General features: G+C 41.0%; 1 protein-coding gene across 1 annotated transcript; it reads left to right on the top strand.

Annotated features, from left to right (window-relative positions):
• The first annotated feature begins 11,033 nt into the window (after window positions 1-11,033).
• On the top strand, window positions 11,034-20,527 carry NDUFB4 (NADH:ubiquinone oxidoreductase subunit B4). Its single transcript, XM_036747569.1, has 3 exons — window positions 11,034-11,272; window positions 17,810-17,956; window positions 20,351-20,527. The coding sequence occupies exons 1-3, from the start codon at window positions 11,099-11,101 to the stop codon at window positions 20,411-20,413; spliced, it is 384 nt and encodes a 127-aa protein (XP_036603464.1). The 5' UTR covers window positions 11,034-11,098; the 3' UTR covers window positions 20,414-20,527.
• Window positions 20,528-21,179: the final 652 nt, after the last annotated feature.

Genomic DNA, 21,179 nt, shown 5'->3' with positions numbered 1-21,179 from the left:
TGCTGGAGTGGTTTGCTATTTCCTTCTCCAGTTCATTTTACAGATGAAGAAACTGAGGCAAAGAGAGTTAAGTGATTAGCCCAGGGTCAGACAGCTAGTAAGGGTCTGAGGCTGGATTTGAACTCAGGGAGATGAGTCTTCCTGACTCTAGGCCTGGCACGCCAACTACTGCTCCACCTAGCTGCCCCTCCTAATTCATGTTGGCAGCTATTTTATAATTCATAGCCTTAGAGAGCTGCCTGGGGAACTAAGAGACTAAGTCACTTTTCCTGGGTCACATAGATGGCAGACATCAGCGGTGGGAGTTGAACCCAAGTATGTTTGACTCTAAGGCTAGCTCTCTATCCCCTGGAACATGTGGGCTCTCTTTTTCAAACTAATTTTACACTGATTATATTTTAAGGTGAAAACATGAAAAGAAGTACTTTAATCTCCCTAGCAACATCCCTTAAAGTCCCATTTGGGGCTGGATTTTTAATGGATTATCTTTATGCTGTAACTAGCTCAGCTTGCTGGATTCAAGGATTATTTCCCTTTGCTCTCCAGGATATATTGTCTGCCTCCAGACCTTTGCTTTAGACATTTCTTGACCCAGACCCTGGGAGGCTACTTACTTTGGGATCTATAGCCCTGCATCCACTGATCGCAGCTTTTAATATTCAACTTGCTTGCTACAGATGCAGCATTACGTGGTGGAAAGGACTAGAGGCATGGAACAAGCATTTATTAAGAGCCTACTTTGTTCTAGGAATGGTGCTCAGTGCTTTACAACTATTATCTCACTTGATCTTCACAACAAACCTGCAAAGACAGATGCTGTTATCATCCCTGTTTTATTCAAAAAACTGAGGCAGACAGTACTCACGTGGCTTGCCAGGGTCATACAGGTAGTAAGTGTTTGAGGTTGGACTTGAACTCAGATCTCCATGATTCCAAGCCCGGCGTTCTATGCACTGTTCCATCTAGCTGCCTTTACCATTGGGCTGGGAGCTTACCCAGGTTCTAGTTCTGACTCTGTTACTTGGGCTGTATTCTTTGGACCTCAGTTTCCTCACCTGTAAAGTGAGGAGATTGGATCAGATCATCTCTAAAGTATTTTCACTGTTAAGATTCTGTGACCCTGGCATGAGCTTTTCATATCCTCACAGTACAGTGGAAGAAGTACTGGCTCTGGAGTCAGAGAATCTGCGTTCAAATTCCACCTCTAACATTTATTATTTGTGATACTAGACAAGCCACTTAACCTCTGTTAGCCTCAGTTTCATCATCTGTAAAATGAAAGGATTGAAACAGATGGCCTCTTGGGTCTCTTCCATCTAGGTCATGGAAATCCACCGTCTGATAAACACTGTCTCTTGCTTTTAAATGATACATGTCCATCACTGTCTTTGAAATCCTGGTCAAATTGTGCCTTGCAGTTTTACCTTATACACAACTCTGGACATTCTTATTGGCCATCTTCATATATGAAATTCCCTCCCTCCCCATCTCCACCTCCTGGCTTCTCTGGCTTCCTTCAAACCTAGCTTCCACAGGAAGCTTTTCCCAATCCCCCTTGATTCGAAAGTCTTTCCTGTGTTAATCATCTCCCTTTTATCCTGCATATAACTTGGTTGTTTATACTTAATTTCCACATCCTCTCCCCCGTTAGATTATGAGCTCTTTGAGAACAGACTGTCTTTTACCTTTCTCTGTATCCCTAGGTACTGTGCACAGTAGCCAGCACAGAGCAGGTACTTAATCAATCTTGATCTATTGATTGATTGGTTGGCTGAAATTTCACCTGACTCTAATATAGTGGGCCCCGCGTGACTTAGGTTGGATTCCTAGTACAGGCGTGCCTTGTTTCACTGCATTTCACTTTATTGAGCTTTGCAGATACTGTGTTGTTTTTTGTACAAATTAAAGGTTTGTGACAACCCTACATCAAGCAAGTCTATTGGTGCCCTTTTTCCAACAGCCTGTACTCGTATCACGTCTCTGTGTGACAATTTGATGATTCTTGCAATAGTTTAAACTTTTTTTGTTATTATTGTATCTGTTATGGTGATCCATGCATGATCAGCGATCTTTGATGTTACTGTAACTGACGTTACTGTACAGTTGTAACTGATGTACAGTTACTGTAACTGTGATGTTACTGATACAATTGTTTTAGGGCCTACAAACAGCGCCCACATAAAATGGAGCCTAATCGATAAACGTAGGCGATCCGACTGCTCCACCAACCAGCAGTTCCCCATCTCTCTCCCTCTTCTTGGGCCTTCTTATTCCCTGACACAAGAAGACTGAAATAGGCCAATTAATAGCCCTATAATGGCCTCCAAATGTTCAAGTGAAAAGGAGAGTCAATCGATGTGACAAACTTCATCGTTGTCTTATTTTAAGAAATTGCCACAGCTACACCAACCTTCAGCAATCACCACCGTGATCAGTAAAGGCCATCAGTGTCAAAGCAAGACCCTCTACTAACAAAAAAAGATTATGACTCCATGAAGGCTCAGATTATAGCATTTTTTTTTAGCAATAAAGTATTTTTAAAATTAAGGCATGTACATTTTTTTTTAAACATAATACTATTGCACTCTTAATAGACTACAGTATAGTGTTGTTGCCATTTGTCCATCAATCTCTAGGAGGACCAATGACATCAGGAAGGTGATGCCATGACTTGCAAGTGAATTGGATTTAAATGAGGCAGGGCTTTGCAAAATCACCAGCCTCACTCTCTCCTCCAGAGCCATGTGGGTCCAGTGGCAAGGTATAGATCAGGAGGACTGGAGACGGCCCTAGATGAGACCTTAGCCTTTTTAATCTAATGTCTTTCCCAGGTCTCAGTTTGTCTGAGGCAACACCCATTCAATGATTGAGGCTAGGTGAGAAATGAGGCCAAAAAATGGCCTCTTTTACCTAGTCAAAAAAAAAATCAATCTGGGAGGGGAAGACCCTCAGGGTTTCACCAAAAACAGAAACAATTGCTATTTACATTCACTCTGAACCATGATGTTTACATGCACTGGGAAACCAGGATAGGTGAGGATTGAATCTGATGATTCTGAATTCTTTCCCTTCTTGGTTTGCTCCCAAATCCTGGCTGGTGCTATGAATCTGGATCAACTGTATAGGTACCTGGGATCACAGTTGAAAGGGACCTTAAAAATCATCAAGTCCAGTCCTCTTACTTTACAGATAATGGAACTGAGGCCCAAAGAGGTTATATAAACATGTCCAACATAATATACAAATTAAATAGGGATTCAAACCTTGCTATAAATATTGTAACCCTTTAGAACAAAACGAAATGGCAGTACAATTTTAAAACAAGCTTGTGTGGTGATTTTCTCACAGTTACATGCTCTATGTTTTCACAGCACTTATAAATTCAGTTTCCACTATATAAAATTGGGTCCTGAGCTTTTAAAATTGCTTTTATTACCCACCACCCCATAGGTTGCCCTCCTCCTACAAAAAGGCTACTGTACTAGATTCACTCTACCATGTTCAATCTTGGGGGAACCTAGCCCCAAGAGAAGGTATCAGACATTTCCTCACTCCTTCTGGCTCAATATGCCCCCAACCAGAGTAGGAAAATCTCTTAAATATGGCTTTGGTTAGTTCATGTGTAAGGCCTCCCCAAAGAGAGATTACCAGGATCCCTTCTAGAAAAACTACTCAATATACATACTAGATATCTGGACAGCTATTTATTACGTCCCCATAAAAGAAATAAAACACAAAAATCTCTCAAGTGTGCATTAGCATATACTTAAAATTATAACCCATCACCTCTATTATGGTCTCTGCTGGGAAATAAGGAAGACTCTCAGGAGACTTGAGACAGTTGAACAGATTTTGCTTCTGTTCTGTCTGTACTGTCTAAGTAGGAATTTGAAGTCTGGAGATATTGGCCGGTCAGGTCAATAGACCGGTCTTCCAGGTTCTAGTATGACCACTGATATTCATTCCCTCATCACAGAAGGGGCACAGTTGCAGAAAGTACCTCCCACCACCAATCATCACCCAGGATCTCCTGAGCTCTCAACATTTCTAGCCACCAAGGCTAGAAATATCCATCTCTCAGGATAACTTTTTGGACATTTATGATTAAGGAAAGAAACACAAGGCAAAATAGGCAGCTAGGGATGTAAAAACCAATTCTCAATGCCACATGGATGTAGCTTCCGTAACTATTGCTGGGGAGGGGTGAGAAATCACTTCCCTCCCCTCGGAGCTAGCATTGGCTATGTCCTAACAAAGAGGGAGCTACTTCTAAAGAGAGTGGAAGCCATCTGTTGATTATTTCCTATTTATCCCATCTATTGCTTGTTTGTACATAGTTGTTTGCATGTTTTCTCCCTTATTAGATTATGAGCTCCTTAAAGGCAGGTCTTTTGCATTTCTTCATACCTCTAATACTTGGTACAGTACCTGGAACATAAGAGGGACTTAATAAATGTTTACAGATGAACTATTTCTCCTCACTTCTATTGGATCCCAGAGTGGGTGGCTCTTCCTGGTCAGTCGCCAGTCTCCTTTGCCAAAGTCCCCCTACCTGTCACAGGGACAAAAGGATCAGTGAGGATCCTCTGGTTGAGTATTCCTTTTGGCAACAAACAGGGACACATTTGTCCCCCTGCAAGTAGCCCAGCTGGGCATGCCTAGCTTCACTGGAAATGTTCCAATCCAACCCCTAACTTCAAAAGAGGCAATATGGCGCACCAGAAGAAACACTGGACCTGAAGTCATATATCACCTAGTTTTAAGTCTTGCATCTAACAATATCTTTAGGATTCTGGGAAAGTCATTTTGCTATTTGCATGATCAGTTTTCTAATCTGTAAAATTGGGATAATAATACTTGTACTACCTACCTCATGGAATGGTTGGGAGGAAAGTTCTTGGAAAAAGCATGTAAATGCAGACTATTATTATTCCCTTAGATTTTTAAAGTCATTGGCTGATAATGTGTTCAAACCCTGCATTTCCTGCTGACTTGCATTCTTAAATGAAGATGAAAAACCTATCTTAACATTTCTTTTACAGATCTACCTAAGAATAAATGTTTACTGACTGACAAGCATAGTGCTCCACAAACTGTGGATGCTTTAAAATATTTAAATATGGTATAAAAATCTTAAATATTTGATGGTGATGGGCCCTCATCAGTGCAAGCACCTGCAGTTTCTGCCATCCTTCTCTATATAGCAGCCCTTTCCTAACTTACATCCAACACCCACATACCGTCTAATGTCTCCTTGGCTGCAGTATTCAATCTGAAAGAGCCCAAACACTCTCATTTCATAAGAAAGCCCCTTATTGGCCCAGGTGTCAATCCATTGCCTGCCACTACTGAAGGCCCCAATTCTGAAAGAAAAACCTGGAGTTAGAAGGGACCATATTTATAGATCCTAAATCTAGCCTTCCACCCAGAGCAAGCGTGTTTGCTACAGCATCCTTGACAGATAGTTATTCAGCCTACATTTAAATACTGTCACTGATGGGAGGCTCACTATATCAAAAGACAATCTGTTCCATTTTTGAACAGCCTGAATTGCCAGAACATTCTTTGAGAGAATTGAAATCTGTCTTCCTGTAACTTCCACCCACTGGTCCTGGTTCTGGCCCCTGTGGCTAAGCTGAATAAGGCTTAGATTAAACCCAGAGGGGGAGAAGAAGACTGGAGTTAACTGTGCTGTTTTTGTTCCTTCTCCTTTTTCCTGGATACAGATTTCTTTTTCAAAGACTTGCTGCCTGGTGGGGGCTCAAACTTCTGGCCCAAGTCCAAGGGCTCTCATCTGTGGCTCTTGGCTGGTGGCAAGGCATGAGCTTGTAACTCCAGGACTTAGACTTTCTCATTACTCATTGCTTGGAAAATAATTTTATCTTGGCTCTCTCTGGGTCTGCAGAGGATTAGAAGATCCCCAGTGAGTGGGTTATGGGACAGCTGATGAGCTCCATGAACTGAGATCAGTCTCCATAGTAAAAATGAGATGGTGCTATGGATTTATCACGGGAAGCGGGGGGGAGGATTGTACCTTAAATTTTAGGCTAATGAAGATGAATCTTTCTGTTTTGTCCTAAGTTCCTCAATTTCCTTTCTCTCACCTTGCTTTTTGCTATTGCAAACTTAAGAAATAATTGCTAACACTTTTGAGGAAGGATAGGGTGAAAGGAGAGAGAGACTAGAATAAACGGGGAGGGGGGGGATAGGATAGAGGGAAATACATTTAGTAATCATAACTGTGAAAAAATTTTGAAGCAAGTTTCTCTGATAAAGGCCTTATTTCTCAAATATATAGAGACCTGAGTCAAATTTACAAAAATAGAAGCCATTCCCCGATTGATAAATGATCAAGAGGCATGAACAATTTTCAGATTAAGTAATCAAGCTATCTATAGCCATATGAGAAGGTGCTCTAAATCACTACTGATTGGAGGAATGCAAATTGGAACAATTCTGAAGTACTACATCACACCTGTTAGGTTGGCTAATAGGACAGAAAAGAAGAATGACAAATGTTGGAGGGGATGTGGGAAAAATGAGACATTAATGTACTGTTGGGTAGAATTGTGACCTGATTTAACCATTCTTTGGAGCAATTTGGGACTATGTCCTAAGGGCTATAAAACCATGCATACATACCCTTTGACCTAGCAGTGTCACTACTAAGTCTGTATCCAAAAAGAGATTTAAAAAAAGACACAACAGGAAAAAGGACCTATATATATATGGAAATATTTATAGCAGCTCTTTTCTGGAGGCAAAGAATTAGGAAGATGCCCATCAATTGGGGAATGGCTGAACAAACTGTGCTATGTGATTGTGATGGAATGCTATTACGCTATAAGAAATGATGAGCAGGATGTTCTCAGAAAAACCTGGTAAGACTTACATCAGCTGCTACGAAGCGAAATGTACTGCGTACAAAGTAACAGCAATATTGTGAGATGATCAGCTGTGAATAACTTAACTATTCTCAGCAATACAGTGATCCAAGACAACTCTTGTGATGAAAAATGCTATCCATCCTCAGACAGGGAACTGATGGTGTCTGAATACAGATTGAAGCATGCTTATTTTTATTTGCTTTATTTTTCTTGAGTTTTTTTTCCCTATGTTTTCTTTCACAGCATGACTACTATGGAAATGTTTTGCACAACTACACATGTATAACCTATATCAAATTGCTTGCCTTCTCAATGAGGGGGTGAGAAGGGAGGAAGTGAGAGAATTTGGAACTCAAAGATTTAAAAATGAATGTTCAAAATTGCTTTTACATGTAATTGGGGAAAATAAAAAACTAAATACATTTTTTAAAAAAGTAATTGCTTTCCTAGTAAAGTTCAGTTAGTAAAGGGCAGCTCTGTGGTGCAGTGGATAAGAGTGCTGGGCCTGGAATCAGGAACTCATCTCCCTAAGTTCAAATATGGCCTTACACACCTACTAGCTATATGACCCTGGGTAAATCATTTAACCCTGTTTGCCTCAGTTTCCTCATCTATAAAACGAACTGGAGAAAGAAATGGAAAACCAGTCTAGTATCTTTGCCAAGAAAACCCCAAATGGGGTCATGAAAGGTTGGACAAAACTGAAAAATGACTCAACAACCAACAATAACAAAGCAAAGTTCAACTGTCCCTGACTTTCTGGAATTTGGTACAAGCATGCTTTCCAGACTTCTCTCATATTGCTCCCTCCATCACAAGCTAAGCTCCAGTCAAACTAGACAGCTCTGTGTCTATAAAAGTCCCTCATGTTTCTGCGTTCTTATAATTTTGTACCTCTGTCCAGCCTATTTCCCATCACTAGAAAGTGCTCACACCCCTTCCTGGCCTGCTAAAATCCAAACGAAGCATCATTTAAGGTTAAAAATAAGTGCTGCCAATTTGGAACTATGTCCAAGCAGCTACTAGGTCTACACCCCAGAGAAACCAAACAAAGAGGAAAATGGTACAAAAATATTGATAATGGCTCTTACTACGATGGCGAGGAATTAGAAACTGAGGGAGTTCCCATCGATTGGGGAATAGTACACACCTGTCCCTAAGGTCACAAGAAGTAGAACTGATGAGGTTAAAGAAAAATCATGATGGTAGGGAACCATAGGTTTTAGGGGTGCTCGAGACCCCAAACCACCGACATGCCGGGTCCTGCCAAAAGAATTCGACCCAAGCCTTCTCAGCCAAGGAACAAGACAAAGTTTATTAAGGATTCGCCCTAATTGGTTGTCTTAAGAAATCTTACCATTTGTGAAGAAAACAAGCAGGCCAGATTGAATCTGAACTAGATTGAATCTGAGCGCTTTCATGGAGGCAAGATGAGACTTATATATACAAAGATTGTGGGGTGGTATGGAGTGACTAGAGGAGGGGTTTAGGGAGGGTCTTGAGGAGGACTCTAAGGAGCATCTTGATGGGTCTGAGGTGACTAGAGGTCAAGACTCCTGGAAACAAGAGAATGGGATTTTCATAGGATTAAGGGTGGGAAGCAACTGGGCTAGGCCAGGTAGAGATTTGGGCGTAGTGATAAGCAAAGGCTTATGGCCTCGGGTGAGGCCAGATCTAGTGGGAAGATTCAAGGAGAGTTCAAGGGGGTTCCCAGAGACTGTACCCTCATCATTCCCCCCCCAAACAAATGGGACCCAAATTCTTTTGCAGTCCAAGGGGGTTCCCACAGTGTAAACCCCATCAGAACTAGGATTCAAACCTGGGTTCTCTGACTCCTCACAGTCTCCCATGCTGCTTCTACACTCTGTGTGTGTGTGTGTGTGTGTGTGTGTGTGTGTGTGTATGTGTAATGTATGTATACACAAAAATAACAGAAAATGATTAACAGGGATCAGAGAAAGGGAATAAGAATTTACTAAATGCCTACTAAATGTGCCAGGCACTGTGCCAAACATTTTTACAAATATAACCTCATTTGAATCTCACAACAAGCCTGGGAGGAAGGTGTTGTTTTTATATCCATTATACATATGGGGAAACTGAGGCAGAGAGCAGTTAAGTCACTTGCTCCAGGTCTTGAAGCTAGTAAGAGTGGTCAGCTGGATTTGAACTCAGGCATTCCTGACTCCAGACCTAACACTAACCACTGTACCTCTGCCTCCAGGATAGGGAGGCAAGCCTTTGATATGGGGATTGAAGTAGGTAGTGAAGTGGACAGAGCACTAGGCTTAGAATCAGGGTCTCACCTTCGTAAGTTCAAATCTAGGCTCAGACACTTATAGCTGTGTGATCCTGGGCAAATCACTTAACCCTGTTTGCTTCAGTTTCCTCATCTGTAAAATGAGCTGGAGAAGAAAATAGCAAACCATTTCAGCATCCTTGCCAAGAAAATCCTAAATAGGGCACAAAGAGTCAGACACGACTGAAACAACTGAACAACAGGGGTTCTAAGAGGTAGAGGTAAGGAGGGAGTGAATACTAGACATGGGATATAGAGTCAGTCAATAAGTCAGTCAGTCGATAAGCATTAATTAAGCATCTACTCTATGCTAGGCACTGTGTTAAGCACCTGGGACACAAAGAAAGGCAAAAGAAGCCCGCCCCTGCTCATCAGGAGTTCACAATCTAGGTATGAGAGGAGTAAATGAAATGTCACATATGAAGACAGGAAAGTTTGGTTGGAGCATGTGAAATGGAATAATGTATAATCAACTTGGAAAGTTAGGTTGGAGTCAGAATGTGAAGGGACTTTGAATGCCGAACAAAAAAGTTTGATTCCTATCCTAGAGGCAATGGGGAACCTTTAAAGCTTCTTGAACAAAAGAGCTACATGGTCAGATATGTGCTTAAGGATTATCAGATTGGCAGCTCTGTGGATGATGAATTAGAGAGGGTAGAGACTGGGTGAATGGAATCAACAAGATTTGGCCACTGATCTGGTATGGGAGAGAGAGGTATGGAGTCCAAGATGACTCTGAGGTTGTGAGCCTGGATGACTGGAAGATGGGGGTACCCTCTACATAAATGGAAGCATCAGGAAGAGGGTAAGTTTAGGGAGAAAGAAAATGAATGGTGTCTTGGACATTTTGACTTTGAGATGCCTAAGGAGAATTTGGGTGGACACGTCTAGCTGGATACTGGAAAGTAGATTTTTCAGGTCTTTGTCAAGATTTGGTTCAGAGAAACTTCCCAAAAATCGTTCTCAGAAAAAACAAAATAAAATAAAAACTTTGTATTTAGAATGTTTCCTGTGGGCAAGGGTTACTTTATTTTTTGCCTAGTAAGCATAGGTGCTTAATAAATATTTGTTGGTTGATTGATGATTGCAAACTTGTGCATAAAACTGTGTATGTGGCAAGGTGTTATTGTTGCTGCAATTCTTATAACATATGACAGGTGGTGGAACACCCTAGAATCATGAGCTCACTGATTTAGAAGGGCCCTCAGAAATCATCTAGTCCAATTCTATTTTACAGGTGAGGAAACTGAGGTAGTGGGAAACATTTGCTCGATGTGCAATTTTTTTTTCACTTTAAATCACAGGGCTAGCAAGTGTCACGACCAGGTATGGGTGTTCTGGTAAATGCTTTTAACAACCAGTTCTCAAAAAAAAAAAAAAAGGACGCAGGTTACACTTTTAATTTTGATGTGCATTAAAACATTTTTTTCCCATAATTTTCTTGAGTAAACCAACACCACACCAATCAAGCCTTGATTCCTAACATTTGCCGATTTTCCGAGGTATAAATGACCACACTGAAAATCTAACCACCGGCTTTCAAGCACCCAATCAGAGGCTCCAATACGATTCGGTCAGAACTAAACTCCCGCCCGATGCATTAAACTGTTACACGTGGGATTCGAACCCTCCGACCAAAGTGCAGTTAAGGAGAACGCCCTGGGCCTACGCATGCGCAACCCAGTGACCGCGAGGAGGAGGGGCGGAGAAAGCAGAAAGTGAAGAAGGGTGAAAAGAATTCAGAGAGCTCATTGGCTCAGCCCTGCCCCATGACGAGACAGCTAGACCCAGAAACTAACTAAAGTTAAAGCAAGTGAAGGCTGGGGCGCATGCGCTGTTGGACGGGGAACTTCCGGCAGAAGGCGGGCCTTTACGATTTGCGCAGGCGCTACCACTTAGCTGGGCTTCCAAGATGTCCAAGTACGTCCCGGGTCGCCTGGCTACCTTGCCCCCGACCCTCGATCCGGCCCAGTACGACTCCTCGCCTGAGGTCCGGCGGGCGCAGATCGAGCGGCAGGCCATCCGCGCCCGCCTCAAGCGCCAGTACCTTCTGCAGTACGACAACCCTCACCGCCGGGGGATCATTGTGAGTAGTGGGGACGCCGCCGGGGTCACGGCGGGCGGCCCGGCCCGACCTTGGGCATTCTGCCTGCTGGGCCTTGAAGGCAGAAACTGTTGGACCGAGGGGGCCCGAAAATGAGCCGGCAGCCACGTTTGCGCCTGCGCTCTTAGGAATAATAGTAGTAATAATAAAAATGATTCCACGTTACCCTGTTTATACGGGGTGTCCCAGAAGTCTTAGTGCACTTGTAAGCGTTAGGAGCGTGACTGTCCTAACATTTCTGGCACACTCACCGTCTTGTTTGTACGTTTGTTGTACCCTTCGTTAGAATAAGAGCTCCTTGAGGGCAGCGACCGGTTTTTGCCTTTCTTTGCATCCCTGGTGTCTTAGCACGATGCCTAGCACATAGTAGGCACTTAATAAATGTTTATTGAATTTAATTAGCACGGTACCTGGCACATAATATGCCTTTAATAAATGTTTATTGTGTTAAGTTGAATCAGTACAGTGCCTGGCACATAGTAGGCAGCCTCCTAAGCAGTTCTGATAGCCGCCTTCGTATTTCCAGCAGGATGCCCCTCTCACACCTCAAATTCCTCGTGTCCCAAACCGAACAGATCATCTCCATTGCCTCTCACTCCTAATCAGTTCTATCAGATTTGATCCTTCTCAAAGTGACTTGGAGGTTAGCGTGGAGACAGTGACATAGCAGTGACAGAGGTGCCAAATAAAATGCTTGTCGACTTGACTTCTGGAGCATTCTGAAGTTCGAAAAGCCTTTTAGGACAGCGCTGTCATGGTCATTATCTCTATTTTGCAGATGAAGAAGCTGAAGCCTAGAGAGGTTTTTAGTGAATGCCTGAAGTAGCCTTGGAACCCGTGTCTTCTGGTTCCTATACGCCCGACAGATGGTGTTTCTTTAAAATGTACAGAAACACTTTGCATATAGAGGGTGTCCCAAAAATCATAACCCAGTTTTAAGTTTTAAAAGCATAAAACTGCACCTGTCGTAAGGCTTTTGGGACATCCTGTAGTTTTATCCCTACGATAGACCTGGGAGGTACATACCACAGGTTCAACCTATTTTGCAGATTAGGAAACTGAGGCTTCAATTGGAAATTAACTTATAGCTTCAATAATCATAACTGATGTTTATGTGGTACTTTAAAGTTTGCAAAGCATTTTACACGTATGCGGGTATCAGAGATGAGAGTCAAACCCAGGTTACCTGACTTCAAAATTCCACCCCTCTCTAAACCAGGTTGACTTTAAACCAGTGTTTACAATCCATGAAGTCTCAGTTTCCTCATCTGTAAGGTGGAGCTAACAGTGCCCACGGTACTGGATTGCTGGGGGGAATTGCTAAGTAAACCTTAAGCTGCTTATAAAAATAGTTATTACCCTGTTTTTCTTGCAAAAATAAAACAAGATGCTGCTCTCACCATCCTAGAGATGTCGCAGAATCATAGAATATTCGAGTTAGAAAGGATCTTAGGTTGTCTGATCTTTCCCCCTCACCTTTATAGTTGAGAAAACAGAGCTAGAGGAATGAAGTGACTTGGTAATGGTCATATAAATAAAGTGGCAGAGCCAGGACTTGAATCCACAGTAGGTCTTCTGTTTTCAGGACCGGTGCTCTCCCTTCTATACTATGGTGTCTGCCCCCTCCAAAGCTCTTTCATCCTCCAGACTTTTCTGGGATACCTCCAAAGTCAGGAAGGTAACATACCTTCCCATTTATAGAGGGGAAGAACCTGACTTGGATTGTCAGAGTGCTTGTAGTGACAGTAACTTGTTTTCTAATTCTACAGAGTTTACAAAATACTTCAGTGTGATAGATAGTGTAAGTTTTATTCCTGTTTTATTGATGAAAAAACTGAGGCTCAAAGAGAAGTGATTTGCCCAACATCATAGGGCTAGTAGGAGGCAGCTAATGGGCTCAGTTCATAGAGCGCTGGGCCTGGAGTCAGGAAGACCTGAGTTCAAATCCAGCCTCAGACAGCTACTAGCTGTGTGACCCTGGGCTAGTAAGTCACTTAACCTCAGTTTACCTTAATCCACTGGACAAGGAAATGGCAAAACACTCCAGTATCCTTGCCAAGAAAACCCCATGGACACTATTGGCATTCTATGGTCCATGGGGTCCTGAAGGGTCAGATACAACTGAACAACAAATAGAGATAGTAAGTGTTAGAGCCAGGACTAGAATCTTGGCCTTCTGGCTCCCTAGGCCTGTATTTTTATCTATTATATTGCACTGCCTCCTCCACCTAGAATGGCCTGCCCAGGCATATCGAGGGTTGAATGAGAGAGAACTAGGGTATTTGAATTCCTGTGACAGCTATGTACTACCAGCTGCCTAGTTGCAGAAAGAAGAAATCCTTCTCAGAAAGGGGGGTATTTGGAAAGATCACCCGTGCAGTTATAAACTCTCGAGTTGATTAGTTTGCATTGCATCCTGTTGTAGTTATAGGAAAAGAGCTCAACATAAACATAGCAATACTTATTTTCTCAGGCATCACAACTTTGGAATCAAAAATCCTCATGAATACATTTATTCTTCCCCTCTTCATCACTAGTAAGGTATTGTGAGAATGTTTGCTTTATGTATGCAAATTTAAAAAACGTACATATAGTGTATTTACCTCACGGATGTCATAGCATTTAGGCTTCATTTTAATAAAGCTGAAGCATAGCAATTTCATGTCCTAACAAGATTATGAAACCAGGAATCTACCAAATATAATTATATTTATAGTATCGCAGAGGATATTTTTGGCATTTTCTTATTATAAGGTCTAACCTGTGGCCTAAGGTCACATGTGGCCCTCTATGTTGTCACATGTGGCCATTTGACTGAATCCAAACTTCACAGAACAAATCCCCTCAATAAAAGGGGATTACCAAGTTTGGTAAAACTTGGACTTGGTCAAAAGGCCACCCCCCAAGGACCTAGAAGGCTACATGTGGCCTCAAGGCCCCAGGTTCCCCACCCCTGGTCTATACTGACTGCTACAGACTTTTAGGATGCCATCCTGAAGTTATTAATTTGACATAGTTCTGGAGGTGACGTGGCAACTTCATAGTAAGGTCATTTTAGAGCTAGAAGGGACCTCAGAGGGCATCAAGTCTAACTCCCTCCCCTTTTTTAATGAGAAAACTGAGACACAGATTTTAAGTGATTTGCTTGAGTTCACACAGATGGTATCTGAGGCAAGATTTGAACCCAGGTCTTCCTAGCTACAAGAGCACTGTACTATCTGCCATACTGCCTGGACTGTAAGGAAACAAGGAATGCACGGGTGTATTTTTCCTTGGGGATGTGGAATATCCCATCATAAGTGTTCCCTTTATATTAGTGCTTTAGTTGTTATTCTCCAACAGGATGATTTTTATTTAGATTAAATTTTCAATTCCTAGACAGATCTAATTTGACCTTCTGCAGTTTGTTGCAGACCTTCTTCCAGCCGCATCACTCAACTGAAACAGCTCTCTCAAAAGTTGCCAAGGATCTCAAATCTGTTCCCAAAATCTGTTAACATGTTCTCAGTCCTCATCCCTCTTGACCCCTTGGCAGCGTTTGACTCTGGTGCTTGCCTTCTCTCCTTGTGTATTTCCTTCTCTCTGGGTTTTCATAACTCTGCTTTCTTGGTTCTCCTACCTCTTCTCAGGCGCCTCTGCCGGATCTTCATCTTCTCCCTAATTCTAGGCCCTCTTGTCTTTTTCTCCCTATACTGTATCACTTGATTTATCTCATCTGCTCCCGTGAGTTAATCTCAGTCTCTATGCAGACGATTCTCAGATATATGAATCCTCCCCTATTCTCCTGGACTCCGATCTCACATTATTGGCTGCCTTTTAGACATTTCAAACTAGATGTCCTGTGGGCACCTCAATCACAACATGTCTGAAACAGAACTCGATTATCTTTCTGCCTCCTTCTAAACTTTTGTTCTTCCAGACTTCCTTTTTGCTGTTGAAAATACCACCATCTTCTCAGTCACCCAGGTTTGCACCTTGGTGTTGCCTAGCACCTTGCTCTCACCTTACATATTCAGTTCATTGACAAATCTTGTCATTACTACCTTCACAACGTCTGTATAATTCCCCTTCTCTACTCACACAGCTCTCGCCCTAGTTTAGGCCATTATTCCGACTTGCCTGGACTATTGCAATAGCCTTCCAATTGGTCTTTCTACGTTGAGTTTCTCTTCCCACTCTTTTTTTACATTTTTTTTTCCTAGGTTTAATTTTTTTTTTAAATTTATTTAGTTTTGGTTTTCAACATTCACTTCCACAAGAGTTTGAGTTCTGAATTTTCTTCCCCTCCAACCCTTCTGCCCTCTCCAAGACAGTATATCTTTTGACTACTGCATCCCTTAATCTGCACTCCTTTCTATCACCCCCTCCCTTTTCTTTCCCTTTTCCCCTTCTACTTCCATTTGGGCAAGTTAGATTTCTATACCTGAGTATATTATTCCCTCTTTGAGCCAAATGCTCATCTCCCTCCCTTCTTTCTCTCTACTGTAATAGCTTTTTGTACCTCTTCCTGTGATGTAATTTGCCCTTTTCTGCCTCCTCCTTTCCTCTTCTCCCATTATAATCCCTTTTCACCACTTAGATTTTTTTTATCATCACATCAAAGTTCACTTTCTGACCAGTGTTGGCTATATTCTGATATCTTAGATCAAAGAGGAAGGAAAATGATCTGTATGTACAAAACATATTGGAGACTGGGTGAACAAATTAGAGTACATAAATGTAACAGGAATACTCTTATGCTATAAGAAATGATAAAAGGGTTATTGTTTCAGAGAAACCTAGCAAGACTTCTAAGTATTGATGCAAAGAGTGAGCAGAACCAAGGACAATTTATGTAGTAACAGCATCATAAAGATAAACAGCTTTGAAAGACTTCAACTTAGATCAACACCATAACCAGCCATAGTTCCAGAACACATGATGGTGAAGCAGGCCATCTGCCTCCCGTCAGAGATGGACTTAGGGTACAGATGAGAGACGTATTTTTTAGACATGGCCAGTATGAGAATTTGTTTTGCTTGACTGATTATTTGTTCTGAGGGTTTTAGTTTGCTTTTTCTTCTTTTTCCAGTGGGAGGGAATGATAATAAGCGCCTGATAAATGATTGTTGATTGGTTGGTTTAATGATTTTTGTTCTGCAAAATCTGCATTCTTGTGTTAAAACCATAAAATTTCATATACTCCTATATAAATAATGTGCACAAATCAGAGAGATGCAGATTAAATTTTCAAGGGCTTATTTTCACATTCAGCTAATTTGCAAATGTTCTACTTCAGGAAACTGGTGATTTGGTTATTTTATCTGTCAGTCAATTGAAACAATTACTTGTGAAGGCATGTGGGAGTGAACTGTTTACATTTCAATACTTGTAATTATATGTAATTGTTGCTAAGCTTTGTTAGGGTAGTGTTCACCAATCAAAACAACAGACATTAAGTTTGTTTTATTAACAACAGTTTTGTGGGCTATGGATAGTTTTCTTCAGCAAGCTATGATAGTGACTTAAAAAGCAAGCCCATGTTTGAAAATGTTTAACTTTATAAGTAATTTTTTTGGGGAAAAAAATCATTAAATGTCAGCCAGGCCAACATAACAAACTTAAAATTCTGAGTTATTCTGTAGGTTCAGTTTTTATTATACTGGCAGCTAGGTGGCACAGTGGATAGAGCACAGGGACTTGAGTTAGGAAGACCTGAGTTCAAATCTAGCTCAGACACATATTAGCTGTGTAACCCTGAGTAAGTCACTTAACCCCAGTTTGCCTCAGTCACCTCATCTATAAAATGGATCTATTTCACAGGATCAAATGAGATAACATACGGGAAGTTCTATGTAAATGTTAGTTATTCTATACTGGAAAGAGCAATTAATTCTGACCATCATCAAGAAGCATGTTAGAAACAAAATTGTAATCTTACTGTAGTACAAAACCATGATTTGCCTACCTCTTGAGTATTGTGTGTAGTTACAGTTGTTACATCCCAAGAAATGAGTAAGGCAGTTTAGGAGATGTCTGAGGATGGAAGATAAAATGTGCTAAGAAATAGAGTGACTTCTCTATAATAAGCATAGACTAAAAAAATAGGACTTAAACCTTAGAAGGATGAAGGGGATGTGTAAAGGCCTAAGACAGCCGTAACACGTATGAATTGGATGAATGTTTCCTTAGTCAGCAAAACTAGGAGACAATACTTGAACCAAAAGTAACTGTAAGGGAACTTAAAGGAAATATTGTGTTGTGTTGTCAAGTACGTGAACCTCATCCTAAGAAGTTCGAATAGGATGGAAGTACAAGTAAGTGCTAGATAGCTTTAGAAACTAATGAATGAGATGCACATGTTTTTCAGAAAGATTTTAGAAATAGTCAGGGTAAGTTCCTAATCTGTTTGGCTGACATTTTAGGAGCAGCTGTCATGTTTCCTCATAAAACATCTCTTGTTCTTTCATTAGAGACAGTACCAGGCTAGATGGAAATTGTTCTGATCCAATTTGGCAATTTTTATGTTCTTTATTTTAGGAAGATCCTGCTTTGCTTCGTTGGACCTATGCAAGAACAGCAAATATCTACCCCAATTTCAGACCCACTCCCAAGACCTCATTCTTAGGCGCTCTGTTTGGAATTGGCCCCCTTGTCTTCTGGTATTATGTTTTTAAAACTGATAGGGTAAGTTACAGAGTGTAATGTTTAGGCTTAATAAATGTTGAATTGTTGAATATAGTATGTTGTTAACCTCTAGCCTCTGCTGTGGCTCTTTCTTGGAAGACTGTGTAAGCATCTTGGTAGCTACGTAGAATTGAAGTCCACAGGTTAACTGTGGCTCCCTTAGTCTATAACTCAGCATCCAGATTACAAGCATAGTAAAAATTTGATTAACAAGCCTTTTCCCCCCTTGAATTCCACTTTTATGAGAAATGACAAATTAGCTGGGATTTTTTTTTATATCAGCAAGTAGCCCTTTAGATATGTATTGGGATGAGTATACACTTAACTGAATGTCTGTTATCTTTTATTTCTGTAGGCCAGGAAGCCCCCAGTTTTAATTGCATTGCAGATCAGTTGTTTAGAATTGAGAAATCATTCTCCTATGAAAATAAGAATGCTAAAGATTATCTAACGCACTGCATACCTGCAATACTGTACATTTACAAATAGAAAACAGTAATGTTGCAATATTAATAATTAAAGAAAACATAAACAAAATTGAGAATAATGGTTTTCTTGAGTGCCAGTTTGAGAGGATGTGTGGATACCCTCCTTTTTTGAGGCTTCCGCCTTTTCCTGATCAGATTAAGACAGTCAGTGATCTTGGGTTAGGGAGAGGTCAGGCCACTGATTTAGCGTTTCCATTATATTTTACTCCAATTCCTTACTATTCCTCAGTTTTTCCTCCTGACTCTTTAAGAAAGAAGTTAAGTTTGAAGCCCATGAGAGGAAAACATTTCACTCGGTTACTTTCCTGGTTAGCCCTTCTCTCCCCTGATCAAGAATAGAAAGGAGTCAGGATGTCATTTGTCCCTGTGCCACACTCCTAAACCATGGCTCCTTTCAGAGCTCAGTTCGGGTGCCACCACTTCCATGAGGATTTTTCTGATTTTCCCAGCTATGAAAGCCCCTTCCCTGTCCCCTTTCAGAGCAGGAAGCCTTTCCTTAGTTGGCTGATTGATAAGAGAAGGGAGCCTGCCATTAACATGCTGCTTCACTTAGCTATTGACAGGGTTAGCTGCTCCTGGAGGGGTCAAGTTGACAAGAGGATTAGTTTCTTCCTTGGTAGATGTCGAGAAGGGCCTTAGGAAAGGAAGGCCCCTAAATTAAGGGGGAGCATTTGCCTGCAGCTAGAAGCTATTTCTACATGATTGCTTTATTTCTTTAAGATATTTCTAATTCCTGATTTGTTTAATATAAAACTATGTCAGTCATTTGAAAAAAAAATCAATGGGGAAGGAAGGAGGGAGGGAGGGCAAAGCCAGATAGCTGACGGAGAGAGGCTGGTGGTAGCAATAAGAACCCCTGGCTGCCAATACAAATTCAAGGTGATGGCTGCTTCTCATTGTGATGGGAGATGGGCGGGGGTGGGGGTGAGACGAAATACACACTTCCATAGTCCCAGCGTGTTGAGTTAAGGCTTTCACTGCTGAATTCAAATAGACTTCCCAGAATTTTTTTGTAATTAATTGCTTTCAAATTAGGTGTGCGGTGGGTGGATTGACAATAATTTATGGAAGGTTTATATTTTGAGGACTTCTTATACTATAAAAATTTGAATTGATGTTCAGAAAGATGGTTCAGTAATCAGAATGCCAATCATAATGTTTTTAAGGTAAGAAATGGCATTTATAGGTATAGAAAATTTTTTGACAGAGTTATTGTTACTCTACCTAATTTTCCATATGAAGAGAAACATCACTTTAATCAGGGTACCACATTCTCTCGATATCCTAACAAATAGAAGCTTTGCTATATTTAGTAATTCAGAGTATCATTCTGCTCTCTAGGTTTCCCAAGTACCCTATTGTGACATCCTACCAGTATCTACCTCTGCCTAATTGTAGTATGCTTTCAATTACTTCTCTCTTCCTTTACCCTCAATGAGAGTTAAGGGTTGGGAGAGCAAAATTTCCATTCATAAGGAAAGCTATTAGGTTTCTTTAAATCTCGTCATCTAATTATTTGTTACATTAAAGTATCAATGACTAAGAGGTCTAAAGGAGGTTATGTAGACTTATCAGTAATTATTTAGCATCTATTTTTGCATATCTAGTGTTGTGGGTGGTATGGTTTGTTAGCTCAAATTAGTCACAGTTTGGTGCAGTTAGAGGTTCGAGAAGTCTGAGGAGGGGAGAGGTTCCTGATTCTCTCTTTCTGAGCCTGAACTTGCCCTTCTATTCCAAAGCCTCCTGAGGGTGTCTGAGACTAAGGTTGTAAATATTTAAACCTTAGTTTGTGGATAAAAATATGTTTGTCTTTGACATTCTTTGACTCATTTCGTAGAATTGGGTTTTGATTTGTATTAGGGCATATTTGTATATTTAATGTTTTTTTTCTTTTCTGTCTTTACAGGACAAGAGAGAAAAACTTATTGAAGAAGGAAAATTGGAAAGACCATTGAGCATCATTTATTAAGTCTATGAAAATGTGAAAAACATAAGATTGCTATGTATTTAAATCACTGTATTGCATATCCTGTCAAATGATGGATTCTTGCTTAAATAAATTTTATGATGCTTGTTAAGCAAACTCTTTTTCTTAACAGTACTTTCTATTTTTCTTCAGGGTCTTCTCCTATATTTTCTCCTTTGTTTTTCCTAATACTACTGTGAGGGAACTAGTGCAGGTAGTACTCATATTTCACATGATTTTTATGTTAAAGTCATATAAAAGCAAAGACTGAAGGCTTATTGCTCTCTTCTATAACTCTTCAATTTGAGGGTGTTCCAACACACCTTGAGGAACTCCCCAGAGTTAAAAGTCATATTGCATGGTCTTGTTCAGGGGTGGGGAACCTTGGCCTCAAGGCTGTATGTGGCCCTCTTAAGTCCTCAAATGTGGCCCTTTGACTGACTTAACTGAAGTTTGGATTCAAAGGGCCACACTTGAAGCCCTAGAGGGCCACTTGTGGCCTCAAGGCCTCAGATTCCCCACCCCTGGTCTTGTTGCTAACTCCCCCAGAATAATCCTTTAGCTATCGTACCTTATTTGCCTAATCTAACATGACCTCAGGTTAAAAGAGTCCCCTTGAAAAAAAATTCTCACCTCATATCAAATACTTATGACCAGTAAAGATGGTAAGGCTTAAGTGGGCAATACTTCTGCTGCCTTGGCAGCAGGGAAAGGGCACCAACAGCATGCTGGGAATGAAGGCTTTGAGAATATTTCAAATGTTCTTAAG

The sequence above is a fragment of the Trichosurus vulpecula genome, chromosome 2, assembly GCF_011100635.1.
Source record: "Trichosurus vulpecula isolate mTriVul1 chromosome 2, mTriVul1.pri, whole genome shotgun sequence".
Lineage (NCBI taxonomy): Eukaryota > Metazoa > Chordata > Mammalia > Diprotodontia > Phalangeridae > Trichosurus > Trichosurus vulpecula.
Note: the sequence above shows the minus strand (reverse complement) of the source record. Positions and strands in the feature narration are given on the sequence as shown.

Excerpts from the sequence above, each read along its gene's own strand:
- NDUFB4 (XM_036747569.1), top strand. The coding sequence starts at position 11,099 with ATGTCCAAGTACGTCCCGGGTCGCCTGGCTACCTTGCCCCCGACCCTC. Across the intron at positions 11,273-17,809 it reads CTCACCGCCGGGGGATCATT|GAAGATCCTGCTTTGCTTCG; the intron begins GTGAGTAGTGGG and ends TCTTTATTTTAG. Across the intron at positions 17,957-20,350 it reads ATGTTTTTAAAACTGATAGG|GACAAGAGAGAAAAACTTAT; the intron begins GTAAGTTACAGA and ends CTGTCTTTACAG.